The following is a 22,025-nucleotide window of genomic DNA, read 5'->3' as shown; positions in this document are numbered from 1 at the left end:
GGGCAGAAGACCTAAACAGACATTTCTCCAAAGAAGACATACAGACGGTCAACAGACACATGAAAAGATGCTCAGTATCGCCACCCATCAGGGAAATGCAAATCAAAACCACAATTAGAATCACCTTACACCTGTCAGAATGGCTATCATCAAAAACACCACAAATAACAAATATTGGCAAGGATGTAGAGAAAAGGGAACCCTTGTACACTATTAGTGGGAATGTAAACTGGTTCAGCCACTATGGAAAACTGTATGGCGGTTCCTCAAAAAATTAAAAATAGAACTACCATATGATCCAGCAATTCCATTCCTGTGTATATGTCTAAAGAAAATGAAAACACTAATTCGAAAAGATATATGCACCCCAGTGTTCATAGCAGCATTCTTTCCAGTTGTCAAGATATGGAAGCAATCCAAGTGTCCATCAACAGATGAATGGGTAAAGAAGATGTGAGGTAGATGTACATATACATATAGATATAGGTATAGATATAGATAAAGATACACACACACACAGTGGAACACTAAGCCATAAAAAAGAATGAAATTTTGCCATTTCCAACAGCATGGATAGACCTGAAGGGTATTATGCTGAGTGAAATGTCAGACAAATACAGATAGTGTATGATATATTTATACGTGGAACCTAAAAAATACAACAGACTGGTGAATATAGCAAAAAAGAAACAGACTCACAGATATAGAGAATAAACTAGTGGTTACCAGTGAAAGGAGGGACAAAGTAGGGGATTAAGAGGTGCACACTACTATGTATAAAATAAATAAGCTACAAGGATATATTATACAACACAGGGGATATAGCCAATACTTTATAATAACTATAAATGGAAATATGACCTTTAATACTTGTGAATCACTATGTTGTACACCTAAAACTTATATATTATACATCAACTATACCTCAATTTTAAAAAATAAGAATTGAAGCCTTCAGGGACCAAAAGGAAATAGCAGGGGAGCTTGAAGACAAAGTAAGAGGTCAGTTATAGGAAGTAGCTCATATTGTATGCTTTAGACTCGAAGCAAAGATAGCTAAATATTAAATCACAAAAAAAATGTACACCGGGGCTGCCCAAATGCTTACCATCTCACGTTAGTGACTTGGGGAGCTGCTGGTCCCATAGGGATAAATGTCATTTAGGCTCAAGCATGGGAAGGAAGAAGGATGTCTAGCCAGAAACCTGATACCTCCGACAAACTAAGTTCCATCCTGACCAGTGGAATTACTCGTTAATTCATTTATTACACAAATACTTATTGAACTGTCATCTCCAGTGCCCCAGACACTCTGCTGTTTTTGTGATATAAGGCTGCAAAAGAGAAGTAGAGACACAGACATAGAGAACAGATGTATGGTTACCAAGGGGGGAAGGGAAGGTGGGATGGATTGGGAGATTGGGATTGACATATATACACTACTATGTGTAAAATAGGTAACTAATGAGAGCCTAAAGTACAGCACAGGGAACTCTACTCAGGGCTCTGTGGTGACCTAAAGGGGAAGGAAATCCAAAAAAGAAGGGATGTATGTATACATATAGCTGATTCATTTGCTGTACAGTAGAAACTAACACAACATTGTAAAGCAACTATACTCCAAAAACAATTAATTTAAAAAAAAAAAAAAAAAAAAGACTGCAAAAGAGGCCTTGCCTACCCTGAAGGAAAGGGAGGAGTTGGGAGGAGAAGGATTAGAGCAAGGCCTCAGCCCAAGTCAAAGCCCACGCTTCAGGGAAAGTCATTCCTCAGCGCGACAGGGTCCATGTGACTCACCAGGCTGCCTCGGCTACACAGTGCCAGCCCTCAACGGCAGACAGAAGGATCCAGTCATCTGACACCACTGACATTCTGGTCCAGCTGTGGCCCTGAGCTGGGTTATTTATACCTTCGGACTCGAGTCCAGATTCCCCGACGCGGTGGAGACTGTGGACGTGTGCGATGCATCTAGGGCACGACTGCTGTGTTCACAGCTGCTCTCACACAACCTCCTGTCCTGCTCTCCGCACCGAATAGCAGTGTGAACAGAAAAGATGCCATGAGGGGGAAACTGATACATTAGAATACTAGTTTTTAGTGGGCGGACTACAATTGAGGACTGTGGGGTTAAAAAGTATTTTTTTATCTTGAAGAAAAGGTGTGCATTACAAACAAGTCTCATTGGATTATTGTTGTCATTTTTACTTCCATCGTGGTTAGAAGTAGAGGGAAGGCAGGATCAGGATAATCTTTGGTCTCTCGTAGACACAGACCATGAGAAAAATGCTCCAACTTCAGAGAATTTATTTTCCATGGTTGGCAGGAACAAATGTTTGTAGGGAATATGGTATATATTTTTTTAACTGGACACCTGGTAGGTAGAGGCCAATGGGTGTAAGCTATTCTGTCTTTATAATCTTGCATCTTCAGATACTAACACGTGTTGGTGAGGACATGGAGAATTGGACCCCTCACACGTTGCTGGGGAGGGATGTGAAATTCTCTTTGGACAGCATTTTGGCAGTTCATCTAACGGTGAAGCGTAGAGTTCCCATGTGACCAAACAATTCCACTGCTGGGTATAGACCCAGGAGAAATGAAAACAGGTCTATGCAAAACTTGTACACAGATGTTCACAGCAGCATTTGGATATTCACAATATCCAAAAAGTGAAAACAACCCACATGTCCATCACCTAAGGAATGGATATAGTGTGGTATATTCACACAATAGAATATTATTTGGCAATAAAAAAGAATGAAGTACTGTTACATGCTACAACATGGATGAACCTTGAAAACATTATGCTTTGTGAAAGAAGCCAGTCACAAAAGACCACATGTTGAATGATTCCATTTATATGAAATGTCCAGAATAGGTAAATAGACAGAGACAGAAAGATTAGTGGATACCTAGGGCTGGAGGATTTAGAGGTATAGGATACAAGGTATCTTTTGGGAGCGATGAAAATATTCTAAAGTGGATTGTGGCCGTGACTGTATAACTCTGTGGATGTACTAAAAATGACTGAAGTGTGCACCTTAAATGGGTGGATTATATGGTATGTGAATTATATCTCAATAAAGCTGCTTTTTAAAAAAGTCTAGCTTTGATATCTCAGCATCTTTGACTCTTTCCTACTTGCTGCAGCCATAGCTTTTTGCAGAGGCATTGGGTTGCCCAAAAAGTTTGTTTGATTAGCGAATACGTTGTTCAGTAAAGTTCTTGGTGAAAATGAAAAGTGTCTTTTATTTTTACTTAAAACCGAACGAACTTTTCGGCCAGCCCAATGTTTGAGGGAAAGCAATGTGAATCTCTGGTGTCTTAAACAAGTCCAATACTGTAAGGATATTTTCTGAGAGTTCATTAGGAATTATTGTTTAACTAAGCCTGGAATTGCAATCCAGTAGCTTCTCAGTAGGGTTGCACCCTCTGTGCTGCTCTGTGGATGAGTCTAGTCTAACAGACGCTTTCTATTTCAAAACACACATTGACTTAGGGTACATAGCACTGCTGTGTAGGCTGATAGGACAAGTTTTGACGTTGGGAAAAAAATTTTATCAACAGTATAGTTTCGGTTATAGCCAGTGTATTCGTATTGTTTGTTGAGCCATCTCAACTCAGGGGGCATTAATATGGACTGGCCTTAATTTTCTCCAGTCACTGCTTTAGGCCACATTTTGTTGAATTTTGCTTTTCTATCCCTTAACAATATTTAGCAGCATTCGGGTTACTTTCAGTTAATAGAAAAGTCAATCTTGTCGGTTTTTAAACTCTCCTCTCATACTGATTTAAATCTGATTTCCTGTTTCCACTCTGTCAGGGTGGAGCAAGCAGGTCCGGTTCTCAGACACCTCTTCTCTCCCTTTCCAAGGCCTGACTCCTAGGCTGTGGGGTCAGATAAAGGATGAGGGCGGCATCCCTGTACCTGATTTCCTGCTTCTTTGGCAAGCAGCATCTTGCCGTCCATGCCTTCTGAGTGACAGGTGTCAAAATGCTGCTTCACGTGCGGTAATCCGAGGTCTCACTTCCCAGTCCCCTGATGTAGAAGACCCAGCCCCGGCTCAACTTCCTTGGCTAAGCCCTTCCCCATGGGTATTGGTAACTTTGAAATGGGCAGGGGCTGGAAGGGGTGGTTGTATGCACATGTGTACGTAGATACATTTATTATGCATTTTACTGATGTAAAAATGTACGCAGTTTACAGATAATAAAATATACAGTACTCTTTACTGCCAATTCCATGTAGCTGATTCATTCTCAGAAGACTTACAGTGACTTTTGCAGCTGTAACTGACAAATGAGTGTGGTTCTAACAGGAATGTTGGGTGATATTTTCATACATAGTTAAGAACTAAGACCCAAGTAAAACAAAGAAAAGAGTGTCAGAACTTCACTGGTTAGTGTCATGAGCAACTTCTTTCTGAATCAGATAATGGTTTCATGTGCTGGAAGAATATATCCTCCAGTGTTTATGTTCTTCACTGTGTAAGGATCTAGACATGATAACACTTTTAAGTTTAATCTGCACTATTACCATTTTCTCCATCACTTTCTTCACCACAGACAATCAACAAAACAGTAAATCAGGTCCTCATTTGTAGCATTTGCTGATTTCAAGCTACTTATGTGACCTTCCTGAGTGTGTAATCGGGACAAGATGCACAGTAGTAGCACATGGTGTTTTTCCACCATGCGGATAGAAAAGACCTTAAAAAAAACTATGACGATAAATAATAATAGCAGTAAAATAATTAAGAAATGGTTTTAAGTATTGATTACCTTTATAAATTACTTAATTGTAACTTTATGTAATTTAATATTTGAGAATGGCTGTGTGTTTTTTTTTTTTTTTTTTTGGCTATGTTGGGTCTTCGTTGCTGCGCATGGGCTTTCTCTAGTTGCGACAAGCGGGGGCTACTCTCTGTTGCAGTGCGCGGGCTTCTCATTATAGTGGCTTCTCTTGTTGCGGAGCACAGGCTCTAGGCGCACAGGCTTCAGTAGTTGTGGAACGCGGGCTTAGTAGTTGTGGCTCGCGGGCTCTAGAGCGCAGGCTCAGTAGTTGTGGCGCACAGGCTTAGTTGTTCCGCGGCATGTGGGATCTTCCCGGACCAGGGCTCGAACCCATGTCCCCTGCTTTGGGAGAGAATTCTTAACCACTGCACCACCAGGGAAGCCTCCCAGCTCCTCTTCTCTTAGCAAGTCCTGAGGAAGGTATTAATGTCTCTTTAGAAGTTGGGGTACTTGATTCCTCTTTTAGCATCACTAGTTATTAATTCTGGGGTAATAGCATATCTTGCTAGACTGGTATGCAGTTTTATTTAGCATTTTCAGAGTTAAATCTAGTTGGATAACATCCACCACTTGGTTTAAATCATAGGCATGGTAACGTTCTCCCCTAAATCGCTTTATGAGCCACGAGGGCCACACACATGCACACACACTATGTGTATATGATTTTTTTTTTTTTCCAGGGTGCTTAACAACCTTTCTGGTCTGGGTTAGGCCTATAATTAATGGTCTGGTTTTCCCACATTCCAAACTACAAAAAACCTTAACTTTGTCCTACTCACTTGATTTTTAATTAGTAGACCCTGAGGAATTCAGTCATTCCTAAATCTTGATAACATTCTTCAAAGAGATGTGAAATTCCTATACCCTGGGGTGAACTAGCTTTAATTGCTCCAAGTCTTAGCCTCAAGATTACAGTTCTCCAAGTAAAACTTTAGTGAAGGAAAGAAATGGGGACACGTGAGAACTTATCCTACCAGATATCAAACATACTGTAAAACAGTAGCAAGAAAAACAGGAGTAAATAAAGCAAAAGACAAATTAATCGAATGAAAGAATATCAAGTACAGAGTCAGGTCCAGATACGTATGGGAATCGTATGTGTGATAAAGCTAGCATTGCACAGATGGTTACTGTATGTAAATGTAGGAGAATATTTCTAAAATACTGGAGTGAGTGCAGAAGGCCTTTGTCAAATACACATGACATCACACTAAAAAATATTAAGGAAAGATTGACTTATTTAAGTACTGAAAAACTTTAAACTTGTAATGGCAAGAGACACTATAAACTAGGTTAAAGGACAAAAGACTGGGAGAAAATATTTCCTTCACATATAATAGATAAATAGTATTTTCCTTAGAGGTGCACTGAATTTATTTTTGGCTGAATACTGAACAGCCAGCATTAAAATTAATGAACAACCTAAGGCAATGCTGAATGTTCCCACCATAAAGTGATCTTCTGAGATACAAGAATAAATATGAAATTTTATTTTAAGAATTTAAGTAATACTGTAATATTATTATTAGAAATCAGAGGGAACTCCCTGGTGGCCCAGTGGTTAGGACTCCGTGCTTTCACGGCCACGGCCCAGGTTCAATCCCTGGTTGGAGAACTAAGATCCCACAAGCTGAGCGGCCAAAAAAAAATTTTTTTTCTAATTTCATGAAAAATTAGGTATGTTTTTAAAGTTTGTCGTGATGATGTCGCAGTACAGTTTCTTAGCACTGCCAGCTACTGGGAGACTCCTCTGCACGCTTGCAAGACTTAGACAGATGTTTTCGCCTGGTGACAAGCATGTTTTTCTTTGGCTGTCTATCCCAGTGTGGGTTACTCTTCGTGGAGATTTTACTATCAGATCAGTAAGCTTTCTTTTTTCTCTAATGGTAACAAAAGGGTGAAGACTTACCTCCTCAACCCCTAGACTTAAAAGATCATGGTACAGTGTCCTTGCAGCCCTCCCACAAACCGAAGCTGTGTGCAAAATGCTTGAAGACGATGTCTTCTGGATACTTAAGAAGCCAACAGAAGATTTTTGCCCTCACGTTTTTATCTCTAATGTTTGCATTCATTTCCTGACTCACACAATCATTGGATGCACTGCTTTCTCTGCCGGCAGCCACTGGTTGTTACAAGTGCTTTACTCTCAGTTTTAGTATCTGCAGTGGACAATCGTAAGGCCTGTTTTGTGCCAGAAGCCTTCTCCCTTATGATAGCTGCACTTCCATCTCACTTTGAGCGTTTGTATGAATACATGTGAAGACAGTTCCTAATCTTTTCCTTGTATGTCATATTGTTTGTCTTCGACTGAAAGAGATTTTCAGTCCCAAGTTAACACTCATCATGCTTACCAACATTTTAAAAACCAGTATTCAGATGTTAGCAATAAGTCCAAAAGATGATCTATGTTTATTAAATATGATGGTAACCCGATCTTTGATCTCCACAAGTTCAACAAAGCTCAAAATAACGTCAAAGGAGGCATTTGTCTGTTCAGTCTTCCAAAGACTAAAGCAATTTTGGCTGAACACTGAGGCCAAAGCTGAACTTCAGTGCATGCTTAATATTTATAATATATAAAATACTCCTTCATGATAGTAAGGAAAAAATAGACAAAAGGCATGAACAGGGGCTTCCCTGGTGGCGCAGTGGTTGAGAATCTGCCTGCCAATGCAGGGGACATGGGTTCGAGCCCTGGTCTGGGAAGATCCCACATGCCGCGGAGCAACTGAGCCCGTGAGCCACAACTACTGAGCCTGCGCGTCTGGAGCCCGTGCTCCGCAACAAGAGAGGCCGCGATAGTGAGAGGTCCGCGCACCGTAATGAAGAGTGGCCCCCACTTGCCGCAACTAGAGAAAACCCTCGCACAGAAATGAAGACCCAACACAGCCAAAAATAAATAAATAAATAATAATAAAAAATAAATTAAAAAAGGCATGAACAAACACATCACAGGAGAAGAAATACAAATGGTGAACAAACACAAGAACATGTTAAACCTCAGTAGACATCAAGTTAGATCCAGATACAACAATGACAGGGATTTTTTACTTTTTTGGGTACCTTGACAAAAACAATTTTTAAAGATTGGTAATGCAATGTTAGGGAGAATGTCCAGAAATAGGATAAATTGTACATCCTTTTATTGAAGGGCCGTTGGGCAGTATTTGGCAAAAATTTTAAATGTGTACTGTACTCTCTGGCCCAACACTGTCACCTAGAAGAATCTACCCTCCAGAATGACACAAACCTATGCTCAAAGATGTATACAAGACGGTAATACTAGTCCTGATAGCAAAAAATCAAATCTAATGTATCAATAAATGTGCATCAGTAGGGGATGGAAAAATGAATGCTGAATAGCTGTGCAAAGGAATGCCCTGTAATTATTAAAAATAATAAGCTAGGTCTATTTCTAGTATCTTAGAAACACAACTACTGTATATTGGCCCAGAGGAAAATCCAAGTTGCAGAATCATGTGATTCCCATTGGGTTTAAATATAAATAAAGAAAAAAGTCTGGAGGAGTGAGCATCCAACCATTAACAGCAGTTACCTTGAGATGGTGGGAAATTGAAGGGAAGAAGATCATATTCTTTACATCATACATGCTTCTTTATGATTTGAACTTATTATAATGAGCATCAATTACTTTTTAATTTTATAAAAGATTTAAATGAAACTAGGCTAAACCAAACCATGGAAGAAAAGTTCCATGGAAGACACAAAAAAGAGCTATTCCTTATTGCAAGGCAGACCCACAGAAAGCCTTCAGTGACTTGGTGAGTAAGTGCTCATCATGGGGATAGTGGGACAGCTGGAGAAGCGGTGGTTTATAGCCTTGAAGAATCCAAGAAATGGAAAAGTGCAAACCACAAAGTTCAATAAGAAAATAATTAAGGTAGGACCTCCCTGGTGGCGCAGTGGTTAAGAATCCGCCTGCTAATGCAGGGGACATGGGTTCGAACCCTGGTGCGGGAAGACCCCACATGCCATGGAACAACTAAGCCCGTGCACCACAACTACCGAGCCTGCGCTCTAGAGCCCGCGAGCCGCAACTACTGAGCCTGCGTGCCACAACTACTGAAGCCTGTGAGCCTAGAGCCTGTGCTCCAGCAACAAGAGAAGCCACCGCAATGAGAAGCCCGCGCACCGCAACGAAGAGTAACCCCCTCTCGCCGCAACTAGAGAAAGCTTGTGCACAGCAACGAAGACCCAACACAGCCAGAAAGGGAGGGAGGGAGGGAGGGAGGGAAGGAGGGAGGAAGGAAGGAAGGATTCCTGCTTATATACAAAAAAATTAAAAAATAAATAAGTTTTAAAAAAAGGAGAAAAGTGACAAGAAAGCTGTCACACTCTCCATCAGGTCCCCTTTAGTGACTTGCTAGTCGTGTGTAGAGAAGAAACTTCTATGATGAGCCAGCATATAATGCTACAGAGGGACACCTGCCTTATGGAGTAACTGCTCTTTCTGGCTGTTATTTTGTGTGTTCCTTACTTACTTGTCTTATGTTCTTCTATCCATTCATACATCACAGTAAACATGGGGTTAACGAGAGGGAAACGGAGACAGAGGGGCCCAGGCAGAGTCCCATGAGGGCAGGAGTTTGCTTATTTAGCACTAGTTCTGCAGGACCTGGAACACAGTAGGGACGCAGTGATAGTTGACGAACGACTGAACGCGTGGGCTCCAGTCCCATGGGAAATGTAGATATACAGCAGACAGACAACTAAAAGGCAGCATTCTCAGCACAGTGATAGAGGTGCGAACAGACAAAACAGAAATGGGGCACATAAGCCTGCTGCAAAGCACCTAGAAGCATCCCCAAGGAGGCTATGCCTGAGCTAAATGTGGAGAAATTCGTAGAAGCCCACCAGGCAAAGGACGTCTCAGAAGCAAAGGTGCAGAGAGCTTATTGGAGGGCTTATCGCAGAAGCTGCGAGTTGTTGATTCTGGTTTGAAGCATGGGTGGAGAAGGCTGGAAAGATTAGGTCGAGATCATGATGCTCTTGGGAGCCATGCTAAGGACTTTGTTGGTTTTGTTTTTGTTTTTGTTTTTGTTTAACTTATTTTATTGAAGTATAGTTGCATTACAATGTTGTGTTAATTGCAGGTGTACAGCAAAGTGATTCAGTTACATATATATATACACACATTCTTTTTCATATTCTTTTCCATTACGGTTTATCACAGGATATTGAATATAGTTCCCTGTGCTCTACAGTAGGACCTTGTTGTTTATCTATTTTATGTATAATAGTTTGCCTCTGCTAATCCCAGCCTCCCAGTTCATCCCTCCTCTATCATCCTCCCCCTTGGCAACCACAAGTCTTTTCTCTGTGTCTGTGAGTCTGTTTCTGTTTCATAGATAAGTTCATTTGTGTCATATTTTAGATTCCACATAGAAGTGACATCATATGATATTTGTCTTTCTCTGTCTGACTTACTTCATTTAGTATGATAATCTCTAGGTCCATCCATGTGGCCACACATGGCATTATTTCATTCTTTTTTATGGCTGAGTAGTATTCCATTGTATATATGTACCACATCTTCTTTATCCATTCATCTGTCCATGGACATTTAGGTTGCTTCCACATCTTGGCTATTGTGAATAGTACTGCTGTGAACAGTGGGGTGCATGTATTCTTTTGAACCATGGTTTTCTCCGGATATATGCCCAGTAGTGGGATTGCTGGGTCATATGATAGTTTTTTAAGGAACCTCCATACTGTTCTCCATAGTGGCTGTATCAATTTACATTCCCACCAACAGTGCAAGAGGGTTCCCTTTTCTCCACACCCTCTCCAGCATTCGTTATTTGTAGACTTTTTGATGATGGCCATTCCGACTGGTGTGAGGTGGTACCTCATTGTAGTTTTGATTTGCATTTCTCTAATAATTACATGCTAAAGACTTTGGATTTTATCTGAAGAGAATGTCTTCAAGAAGACAATCAGATTTATATTTTTTTAAGGTGCACATGAATATTCATTTTCCTGTCTTCATTTTGAAAATGATAGCAGAAGTTTTGTATGTGCCTGACAATAATCAGCTCATTTCATTCTTATAACAACTATAGAGCAGTTCATTTCATTCTTATAACAACAACTATAGCAATTTCATTGTGCAGTTGAGGAAACCGAGGCACAGAGAAGTTAAGTCCTTTGCCTGACGTGACGCGGTTATCGGTGGAACCGAGGTACAAAGGCAGGCAATCTGGACCCGGAGCGCACCCCCTTTTCCATCATACTGGACTGGTTTTGTTTGTGTTTCTTTGAGAATACATGTGTTGTCTTAAGAAAAGGGAGTCAACATTTCTTTGCCATGTGATTTCTCCCATACCACCTACCAACCAAGAGAGAATGTTCTTTGGCCTTGCACATGGAACCACTGGGCAGCTCAGCCATTGCCTGTCGTTCTCCGCTCCCTCTAACCACTCAGCTGCTTCTTACCCCCTTTAGTCTTGACCCCTGTCTCCCTCCTTTCCTGGACGGGCTGTGAACCCTTCTGGTTTCCGGTGATTCCAGTATAGCCCCCGTCACGGAGAGGTGAGCCTTCAGACGGGGTTGCAGGAGTCGCCTGAGCCTTTCTCTTCTGGAATCAAAGGTGCATGTAACACGAATCTCCCAAAAAAGGGAGGGGGCAGAGCACTGAGATCACCTTTCACTCACTTGCAGATAACCATGCTTGTTGTTCAGGCGCCTGGCGCTGTGTAGGGAAGCAGAGGTCAGACAGGAAAGTAGAGAAGGAGGAAGAAGATGTGTCACCCATCATCAGTGATCTTTCCGTCTTACACTTCCACGGAGGCTACTATTTCCCAGCTCGTCTTGTGCCAGCAAAAATGATGGCATGATTTTTATACACAGATGAGGCGATGTGGTTTAGAGGTCTGTTGATGGAGAACGTTGTGTTCTCAGCTCCCAGCCCCGAGATTTTCCATTGACCACACCGTGAGTCCTGTACCTCTGCCCCAGGGACCCTCTCATACGTACCACACTACTAATTAGGAGAATCAGTAACAATAACCAGGAATAATAACCATCTAATAATCAGTAATAATAACCATCTGCTGTGAGAGGAGCCAGGTGTGAACATGCTCTTCTTCTCAGAAATTCAAATAATTACTGACCAAAAGCAGGCCATGTAGGAGACTTGAATTTCAGTTTACTTATTCGCAGGTGAACTTTGTGGCTTTTCTTTAGTAAAGAGGAGGAAGACTGATAGATGATCATCTCAAAGGCTGCCAAAGCCTTGGGGGAGTAGTAACAATCTAGAATCCAAAATGATGGGGAAATTTTCCTTTTATTGTAGAAAGAAAGTGTTAGAGAAATAAGGCCGAGTAATTTATGTTTGGAGACTTGTTATTTCATCCCTGGAGTATCTGTATCCAGGAAATGTGAAACCCAATAACAAGATTCAATCTTACTTCAAGTCATAATTATAAATATACTACAAAAGGAGTATCTCATTCCACTAAATTCACTGCGATGATCATTGAATATACATTTATTGCATAGTTTCAATTCAGTTACTTGTAGTCTTAACTTCTTTTCTATTCAACAAAACATTTTAGCATTTAAGAACTACTTGACTGATAACACATGATTTTTAAATTCCTTCATTTTATACCTTTATTCCTTCATTAATACTTTAAATTTAAGATTTGCATAAATTTACAAAGATGCGCACACGATAATGTTCTTCACAGCATTGTTTATAAAGCAGAAAAAGAAAAAAAAAAAGGAAAACCCAAATGTCTCTAAACAGAAGACTGGTTATTAATTCAGATTAATATTTAAAATGATGCGCAGGAAATATAGTCAGTGTTTTGTAAGAACTTTGTATGGACTATAATCTATAAAATTATCAAATTACTGTGTTGTACACCTGAAACTAATATAGTAATATAAGTCAGTTATGCTTCAATTAAAAAATCAAATCAAATAAGAATGATCAAGTAGGATATAATTATTGATATAAAAAGTTATTCACCATACAGTGAGTTTTTTTAAAGGTTCCAAAAGCAGACTATGATCTTTTTTTAAAATTGTATGTTTAGAAAAGAAGTCTGGGAAGATAGATGTAAGTCAAAATGTTAACAGTACTTCTCTCAGTGAATTTGCAGACGGTTTTCACTTACAACTTTCTGTCCTGTGTACTGTGTGAGGTGATTTTTTTGAAATTGTTAATTATTGTTTTTATATTTAGCATGTATAATTTTGCAGATGGAACAATATTTCTCTTTTCAAAATCGAACTTGAAAAGGTATTATAAAAGAAACTCGGGCTTCCCTGGTGGCGCAGTGGTTGAGAATCTGCCTGCCAATGCAGGGGACACGGGTTCGAGCCCTGGTCTGGGAAGATCCCACATGCCGCGGAGCAACTAGGCCCGTGAGCCACAATTACTGAGCCTGCGCGTCTGGAGCCTGTGCTCCGCAACAAGAGAGGCCGCGGTAGTGAGAGGCCCATGCACCGCAATGAAGAGTGGCCCCCGCTTGCCGCAACTAGAGAAAGCCCTAGCACAGAAACGAAGACCCAATCAATCAATCAATCAATCAATCAATCAATCTAAAAAAAAACAAAAACAAAAAATTAGAAAAAAAAAAAAAAAAAGGAACTCAAAGGAATTTACTGCTAATTATTTAAGCATACAAAAAAATGTCTGCACAACGCATGTGAGTTTTATCAATAACACTCTACCGTGTTTTTGAGGTTTTCCCCTCTGCCCCTGTTGAAATAGTATGGATGCTTTTCCCACCCCACCGTCTCCTTCTCCCTCTCCCTCCTTTGTGCTAAAACGGCAGACCCTTGTTCCCAGTGTGCCCACTCTCAGTGAGGGTAGATTTGCACTAGAACATTAATGTCACTGGTCCTTCTTCTGACCTTAAACCTGCCCTTTACCTCGACCAGTTAAGTCAGGAAGTACAGATGGCTCTTTAGCGTACATCACTAATGTAGAGCAGTGTTTAACCAAACAGCTGTCTTGAGCGATGTAGACGTAAGCTCTGTTGAAGGTGCCCAAGTTCTGCCCTAAGGCTTTGCATTCCAGAAATTGAAACAAGATGATTTGTTTCAAAGGTAGAGAAATGTGACTCAGACCTCTCTTTGGCCCTTTTTAGACTCTAATAAGGTCATTACTTAGTCTGAACTGAAAGACAACATTTTTTTTTTTTTAATATCTTGTCAATCCCAGGTGTTTTGTGTCTACATCTGGTACTGCTGGTTTCAATCATCTTGAACCCTGGCTCGGTTGGTTGAAGTGATAGAGTTTCACCATTTGGGCAAGTGAAGGACAAGAGTCACAAAGAGTAGGCAGAGAGGCAGACATTCCGAACACACCCATTAACCATCATTGTGATGTAAGTGAATATCAGAAACTGGCCTCTCCCTAGAATAATTATAACAAACTTAGCACAAGTCCAAGAAAACTTAAGTGAGGTTTGTTAAAACTGAAGCAAGTCTTGGGGACTTCACTGGCGGTCCAGTGGTTAGGATTTGGCGCTTCCACTGCAGGGGGCCCAGGTTTGATCCCTGGTCAGGGAACTAAGATCCCACAAGCCTCTTAGCACGGCCAGAAAACAAAAAAGCAAAAACAAACAGACAAAAAAATGGTGTAATATAATGTTAGAACTGTAACAAAACTTAAAAAATAAAAGCAAAGTCTTGTCGGGAGGACTTTCAAAAGCTTTGTTATCATCAGCATCAGCAGATCGTGAAAAGGTGGTATTCCTGTTACACCTTGGTTATTGTGAAGGTGTGACCTTGAATGTCTTACTGGGTCTTCGCAGACTCTCAGAGTCTTCCCGAGTTATGAGGTGGTATTAGACCACAAACACCCTTCCATATTCTTTACCTATTTTCTTTTTTTCATATTTAACGTTAGCTTTTGCTAATATTTTTCCTTTTCCCTTTTGGTCCTTTCTTATCCACGTGCCCTAATACACTCAAAGTCTCAACACCAAAAATACCGGAAATAAAACTCAGGGAAGAAGTGAGATTAGAGAATGGAGGGAAACGGGTGGATTCTGGGATCTCCAGAAACCTAAATTACATTTTTTTTTTTCCCACTAACCTGCTGCTGGACCCCTGCCTGGGCAATAAACCCAGGTCGGGGAGTTGGCCAAGCTTGCCCCGCCCCCTTCCCCCAGGGGGATGGTATCCAGGACCCCGCAGGCCCCGCCCACAGCCCACCTGCATCTTCTCTGTGAAATAAACATCTACCTGAAAACCAGGGGAGGAGGAGGAGGGGGGAGAAGCACATGTGTGGTGGGGGACAGAGAGAGTCACGCTTGTCCGGAGACGTGACAAGAGGCAGCAGCCAAAGCACAGGTAGGTGCTCGTTCGGGCGGCGGGGGTGAGATGGGGTCTCCGGGGCGGGGTCTGCGGGGCGGGTCACTTGCAGGTCACGGCGAAGGTGACCACGTTGCAGAGCGCAGCACCTCACCTCTCTGGCCACGCCCTGAACCGGGGCCAGCTGTGCAGACGCTCCGCTCTCCCCCAGCCTCGAAGAGGCCGAGCTGCTGGCGCTGACTGACTCCCGCCTCTGCTTCCTTTCCAGCTGACCCGCTGGTGGGCAGCATCGCCACGCAGTACATGACCAACAGGGCGGAGCACGACCGGATGGCCAGGCAGTGGACCAAGCGGTACGCCACATAGGGCCCCGGCCCGCGGCACGCTCACCAAGTGCACCGGGGCCCCACACCTCGGCTCTGCTTGTCTTATTTTTATCACCTTTGGAACCGTTTTGTGATGGAATGTCATCCATCCCCCCGCCCCACCCCCCCTCCCTCCCTTTCCTTTGCTCCCCACCCCTTCCCGTTTTATTCCCTGTTTCACTTCTGTTAACTTGAAAGATCTGGGTTTGTTTGTTTTTTTTCATCCCACCTCCACGTGGATGGGAACGTTTGTTTTCAGTGCAAACAGCGTCAGATCTGTAATAATACGAGCTTTCTTTCAAAGCTTCGTTTTCCTGTGTGGTTTTGTTTTTTGTTGTTGTTGTTGTTCGTTTTCTTTGGATCCTTTTTCCCTTCCTGTGATCTTCGGGAAAACACGAGTTCAGAATTCTATCTCGTTTCTACTTCAACGTAATGCTTAGGGTTAATTTTTTTGTACTGAGGTCTTTATCGGTGGGTGCATGCTACTGGGAACCAGATTTTTGTACAAACGCTTCAATCAGAATCACTGTGCATTACTGAGACTCTGTTTATCACTGGCCTTCTGTCCCCACACAGAAGACTGCTGGATTGAACAAAATAATATGTATTTTGATTTACTTAAAGTGCTTGTAAATTTCTTAGGGACCTGCCACTTTTGACTGTGGATCAGTTGATGTACACTTGTATTATTAAAGCACTCAATAAATCACTGTGGCTGATCAGTGCGCTTCTGGTGACCCAGCGTTTGCTTTGCATCCATCCTGGTGACCAGCAGAGTTCTCCAGGCAGCAAGGCTTGTCTAATTCAATTACAGATTCAGGTGTATTTTTTTCATCTCAAGCCTCTTAATATTTCCTCGCCGTTGAGTTGCTTGGCATGCGGAATTTCCCCAGCCGTCAATAGCCTGATGATTTTATGGTCGTTTCCAATCACTCTCGTTTTTGCATACTGGCTTCACATCACTTTCTCATGGACATCTTTTCTGTTACAGCCTTCTTGATGCAGTAATTCAAGTATGTGACTCCAAAAATAGGCTCCTAGTGAAAGTGAGGTCTGAGCTAATCGTTGTGTCAGACCACGTTTGGACTTACTTCTCTCTTCTTTTTCCTCTTAAGATTGTTACAGTGATTGCCCTTGAGTTTGGAGTTTGTTCTTCCACCATAATTTTAGTGGAGGAAGTAAACCCACCTCATATCTGTCATGGTCAGCACATTCAGTGACAAGAGTATGTCTGTCTGGCTTTGACCTTCAGGCTATTTTGGGTTTGCAGCTACAGGAGGCTGAGGAAACTTGTGTGTGGTGTAGCTTGAAAACCACACTGACGTGCTGATTAATATTCAGGGTTCTTTGTGTTACAAGGCCCGTTGGAAACTCCTGCTTCTACTAATTATAGTTACAAGCCCACCGTACAGCTTGGTCTCATTTGAGGAACATCTTTCCTGCCACATAGTAGGATTTACAAGTGTAAGTCATTTACCTCTAAATATTTCTGACTTCAATTTTAATATCTTTATCAGAAACATGTTAAATATCTGATTCAGAAGATGCAGTTTTTATTGGGTTTCAGTGGTTCAAAAGAAATCCTACAGAAAATACATTTAAATGTTGAAAGTGGGACTCTTAAACCAAAGTGCCTAAGGATTTTTTTAATAATGATTTTACCATTCATTTTATTTGAAAACAGGTTCCAGCTTACAGAACACCATACGACGGCCTCGGTTACAGCTACTCAAATCTGTAGTTGTAACTAGAGTCACCACAGACAATATGTTTGAATGGGCACAGCTGTGTTCCAATAAAACTTTATTTACCAAAGCAGTCAGTAGCCAGATTTGGCCCGTGAGTTGTAGTCTGCCACTGCCCGTTACAGACCACCATAGACTGGGGGGGAAAGAGTCAGATAACTGTGTGTTTAACATTTCTTTCCTTAAAATGTTATGAATTTAATTAATATAATACAAGACTGATTTTTAGAAAATTACCCAGACTGTTTTACCACCTACAGACTTTCTCACCACAAAGGTTTATATGTTTAGTTTAATACTTTAGATTAAAATATTCAACCCTAAAAGCACCGTTTTAATGTGAAATTTTATTAAACTGATTTTTTTTTTTTACTTTTGACTGATTAAACCAGACTCATGATATTAATACTGACTTTTATAGAGAGTATTTAAATTCTGTTTGCCTTTCTTCTTTTAAAATGTCAGCACCATTGGACACATTTTAAATGATGTTTCTAATATATTACATCTACATCTCCAATCTGGTTGTACTTTAGATCATTTTAAAATATGTGTTATTTAGGAGACAGAGATTATAACACCTCTAGTAGGAAATCCTATCAGAAATCCATGTTTGCTATTCCATGATCAGGTTTTCTATTAATTTGATATGAAGAGGAGTCTATACAACTTCTTTCCCCATGTTATGAACTCCAAGGACTTAATGACAAACAAATGTACCTTCCCTTCACTGTGAAAGCTGGAAAAACTCCAGAGAGACCAAGAAGCTCTTAGTTGAGCCTGTTAAGTCTAGATTCCAGATTAACATGGTAATTTTATTTGACATCAGAGCAGGCAATACAATTCTAATAAGTTTTCGATAACGCTTGTGAAATAAGATTTGGGAGTAGCTTAGCTCTCAGAAAGCTAAATAGTTTTGCTAATAATTATGGGGATAGCATTGACTTTGTACCCTAATATTATTTAACTTTCCAAACATACTATTGCTAGTTGTGTTATTTTGTAGCTTTGTTAAATAAAATGTTGGCAGATCCTTGACTGAGGCAGGACCACTGGTAATTGAGAAAGTAGTTTAACATGGTATTTATTGATCTTAAATAATTCAGAATGTTGTGGCCTTAGTTTGTTGTAAAACTGCAAATAAATAGAACAGTCCTCATTTGTTCTTCTACAGGAATCCATTGAAGATAGCAAATGCAGGAGTAGTCGATCTTTCCTTCTTATTCCAAGATTAGAGAGTAAATCTAAAAGTTTATCCTGTAATGCTGGTCTGGGAATTAGGGAGAAAGGAAATACTTATTCGGAAGGTACTATACACCAGGCCATACGTTACCTAATAAAAACCTTAGCCCAGCCCTGTAGGGTGTAGGTAGGTGTCACAGTCTGAACATTTGTATCCCCCAAAATTCATGAGTTGAAATCCTAATCCCCAAGGTCATGGTATGAGGAGGTGGGGCCTTTGGGAGGGGATTAGGTCATGAAGGTGGAGCCCTCGTGATTGGGATTAGTGCTCCTATGAAACAAACCCCAGAGAGCTCCCGAACCCCCTTCCATCACGTGAGGACACAGTGAAAAGCTGCAGTCTGCAGCCGGGAAGAGGGCCTTCACCAAAACCCAACCGTGTCGGCACCTGGCCTTGGACGTCAGCCTCCAGAGCTGTGAGCAGTATATTTCTGTAGTTTATAAGCCTCCTAGTCTGTGGCTTATAGAGCAGCCTGAAAAGACGGAGACAGTGGCCCTGGGTCCTGCACAGCTAACAAAGTACTGAAGTGAGAGTTCCACCCAAGCATGTGACAGGGGAGCCCTTGCTGTCAACTACAAAACCACACACACCTTTCTTCTAATGACGAGATCATACTATCAAGATAAACTGGCCTGATTCAGTCTTAAGAGTCCAGGGGCTGTACAGTTGTAGGTGCTGGGGGTCTTGCCATCCTCAATAAATGGGAAATAAGGTTGTAGGAAATGTGGCCCTGGTGTTAGATGGGAAAGCAAGCAGTGCTTCCAATCTTAGAGCTGCTGCCTTACAACTGCCCAGCCCTGGGGAGACGTCACTTGGAAGAGCCCTGAACTTCTCTGCATCTCAAGTGCTGCGATGAAAGCACTGTTAACTATTACCAGGCATGGCAATTTTTTGAATGTCTCCGTAATAATTTGTGCTTCAGAAAGAGATACATTTGCAGAGAACAGACTGGTGGTTGTCAAGGGGGAGGGGGTGGGGGAGGGATGGAGTGGGAGTTTGGGGTTAGGAGATGGAAGCTTGTATATATAGAATGAATAAACACCAAGGTCCTACTGTATAGCACAGGGAATTATATTCAATATCCTGTGATAAACCATAATGGAAAAGAATATTTTAAAAAGAATGTATATATATGTGTAACTGAACCACTTTGCTGTACAGCAGAAATTAACACAACAGTGTAAATCAACTCTACTTCAATTTTAAAAATTGATAAAAAAAAATTAATGAACCAACAGCAATAGTCCATACTTTATGCAGATTTAAAAAAAGAAAAACGAGGTATGTTTGTAATTACTACGGAAAACAGTTGAAATTGTACAAAATAGCCCTACCAGAGGATCCTGACTTACCCATGTATTTTATTTCCAGGTGGCTTTATAACCTATTAACATGTCCCCTCTGTACAGGGCTCTCAGGTCTGTGGCATGGGCCTCAAGCCACACAGGCACGTCCCGTACCCTAAACTGGTCCTGTAATTGTCCACAGAGGAAAACTGGAGCTCGCCGAGTTGTCTGCTGATCTTAGCACTTCCAGCTACATCAGATCTGGGAGCTCTTGGAGTTGAGGCCGGCCTCTGAGGACCTCTTATGATGGCCATGCATCTCCCACAGCCAGGCTCCCCCTGGGAAGCTGGCTGGTCCCCTGGGCCTGGAACACTAGGCCCCTTTCACACTCGAATTCCACCAGGCGCACTGGTGGTGTGCATGAGGGTGACCCGCTTATTACGCCAGTTTGGCTGGGACTTTCCCTCTTTTAAAACGGAAAGTCCCACCATTGTAAAGCAATCACACTCCAATAAAGATGTTAAAAAAAAAAAAACATAAACAGAGAGTCCCATGTCTCAGCAACGCCCTCAGTCTGGGACCCCCCAGGAGTGTTGGTCACGGGAGCTTTCACGCCAGGACTGAATTTCAGCCTAAGGTCTCACGCATTACACAGGGCTGGTTGCGCTCACAGAAATGCTTTGTTTGAGAAAGAGTATTTTACTCAATGGACAGACATCCTGTTAGAAAAGATGGGCCCTCCGCAGCTTGAGGAATTCCTGTATATTCCACCCTCTCTGGCTTTCACACCCAGCCACCTGCGCTCATTCCCTCTGCTTCTGGAGGCAAATGAGTGAGTGAAACCAACTGCAGCCTGCCTTTGCATCTTCAAACGTGACTTCAGATATGTATGCCTTTCTATGAGGAGTCTTACTACCAAGGAGTGATCTGAAGCATAATATGCCTTTCTAGAGGATGTTTTTTAAGGGAAATTCCTGAATTTTAAAAATCTCTCATGTATGGGACCCACACAGGAAAATGGAGGAGATAATGTGATCACCTGCCTTTTTTTCTTTTTTTTTTGAAATTTTCATTGGAGTATAGTTGATTTACCATGTTGTGTTAGTTTCAGCTGTACAAGCAAAGTGAATCAGTTATACATATATACATATATCCACTCTTTTCTAGATTCTTTTCCAATATAGCCCATTACAGAGTATTGAGTAGAGTTCCCTGTGCGATACACTAGGTCCTTGTTAGTTATCTGTTTTATATATAGTAGTGTGTATATGTCAATCCCATTCTCCCAATTTATCCCTCCCCGCCTTTTCCCCCTGGTAACCATAAATTTGTTTTCTACGGCTGTGACTCTATTTCTGTTTTGTAGATAAGTTCATTTGTATGATCTTTTTAGATTCCACATGTAAATGATATATCATATGATGTTTGTCTTGCTCTGGCTGCACCTGTCTGTCTTATTACCTGCTTATATGTCCGCACAGTCCAAGTGGGGGTAACCCCAACTGCTCCAGAATTCCCAGTGTCAGAGTTTTCAGTTTTAAGAAAAACCTTCCCCAATAACCTTGGTATCTTTTGGAGCTGATGTGACCCCTGAACCCTGCTCTATCATCCCCCTCCTCCCACTCACCCCTCTCAATTAGATGGGAGGTCAGAGTTCAGGGTGACAGTCACATCCTGGTTGATAGGAAATTTTAGGAACTTTCTGAGAAATTCTGTCAACCTATCCAGCAGAAAAGTAACAGGTGCTTGACAACTGGTGCTCCTGGACACATTGAGAAACACCAAGCGAGATTCTCCTGCTTAATCTGTAGCTCAAGGACAGTACAGAGGGGCAGAGGGGCCACGCCCGCCTGCTCCAGCCTGCCTCTGCTGAGGTTGCCTGGAAGTAAGATGACAACATTCTTCAAGGCCTGTTCAGCCTCCAGCTTGGAACTACTGACAAACCGGTAAATGAAGGTGCCCCCCATGAACTTTGACAGTGTCAGTCTGCATCCTTTAGACGGGACAGCTGACTGTATGTTCCTCAGCAAACAGCTCCCGAGTACTAGGATTTACAAATCAAAGCAGGAGTCACGTCACCAAGATGGTGACATAGGTCGTTCCCGGCTTCCCTCCCCCTCACAAGAAGAACATCTCACAACTCTTCGAGAACAAGACAGCACTGAGAGAATCCCAGAACTTGGGGTGAGGCTGAAGCACTCCTGCAGCTCAGAGACCAAGAAGGTAAGAGAAGCGGCCACGTGCTGCCCGCATGCCCCTCCCAGGCCAGCACAGCTCCACGAGGAGGGGTCACCCCCGA

The 22,025-nt window shown here is 41.8% G+C and overlaps 1 protein-coding gene across 2 annotated transcripts in view; it reads left to right on the top strand.

The window, feature by feature from the left end:
* Positions 1 to 16,174, top strand: part of LOC137766113 (ubiquitin-conjugating enzyme E2 E2) — a 361,694-nt gene extending 345,520 nt beyond the window's left edge. For both annotated transcript variants that reach the window (XM_068545852.1, XM_068545853.1), the window contains exon 6: positions 15,356 to 16,174. In XM_068545852.1, the coding sequence (XP_068401953.1) occupies positions 15,356 to 15,453 (98 nt within the window). In that variant the 3' untranslated portion in view covers positions 15,454 to 16,174. The remainder of the gene's footprint in view (positions 1 to 15,355) is intronic.
* Positions 16,175 to 22,025: the final 5,851 nt, after the last annotated feature.

This window comes from Eschrichtius robustus, chromosome 6 (genome assembly GCF_028021215.1).
Source record: "Eschrichtius robustus isolate mEscRob2 chromosome 6, mEscRob2.pri, whole genome shotgun sequence".
NCBI classification, from domain to species: Eukaryota; Metazoa; Chordata; class Mammalia; order Artiodactyla; family Eschrichtiidae; genus Eschrichtius; species Eschrichtius robustus.
The sequence above is the reverse complement of the archived record's forward strand: the minus strand, read 5'-3'. Positions and strand labels throughout refer to the sequence as shown.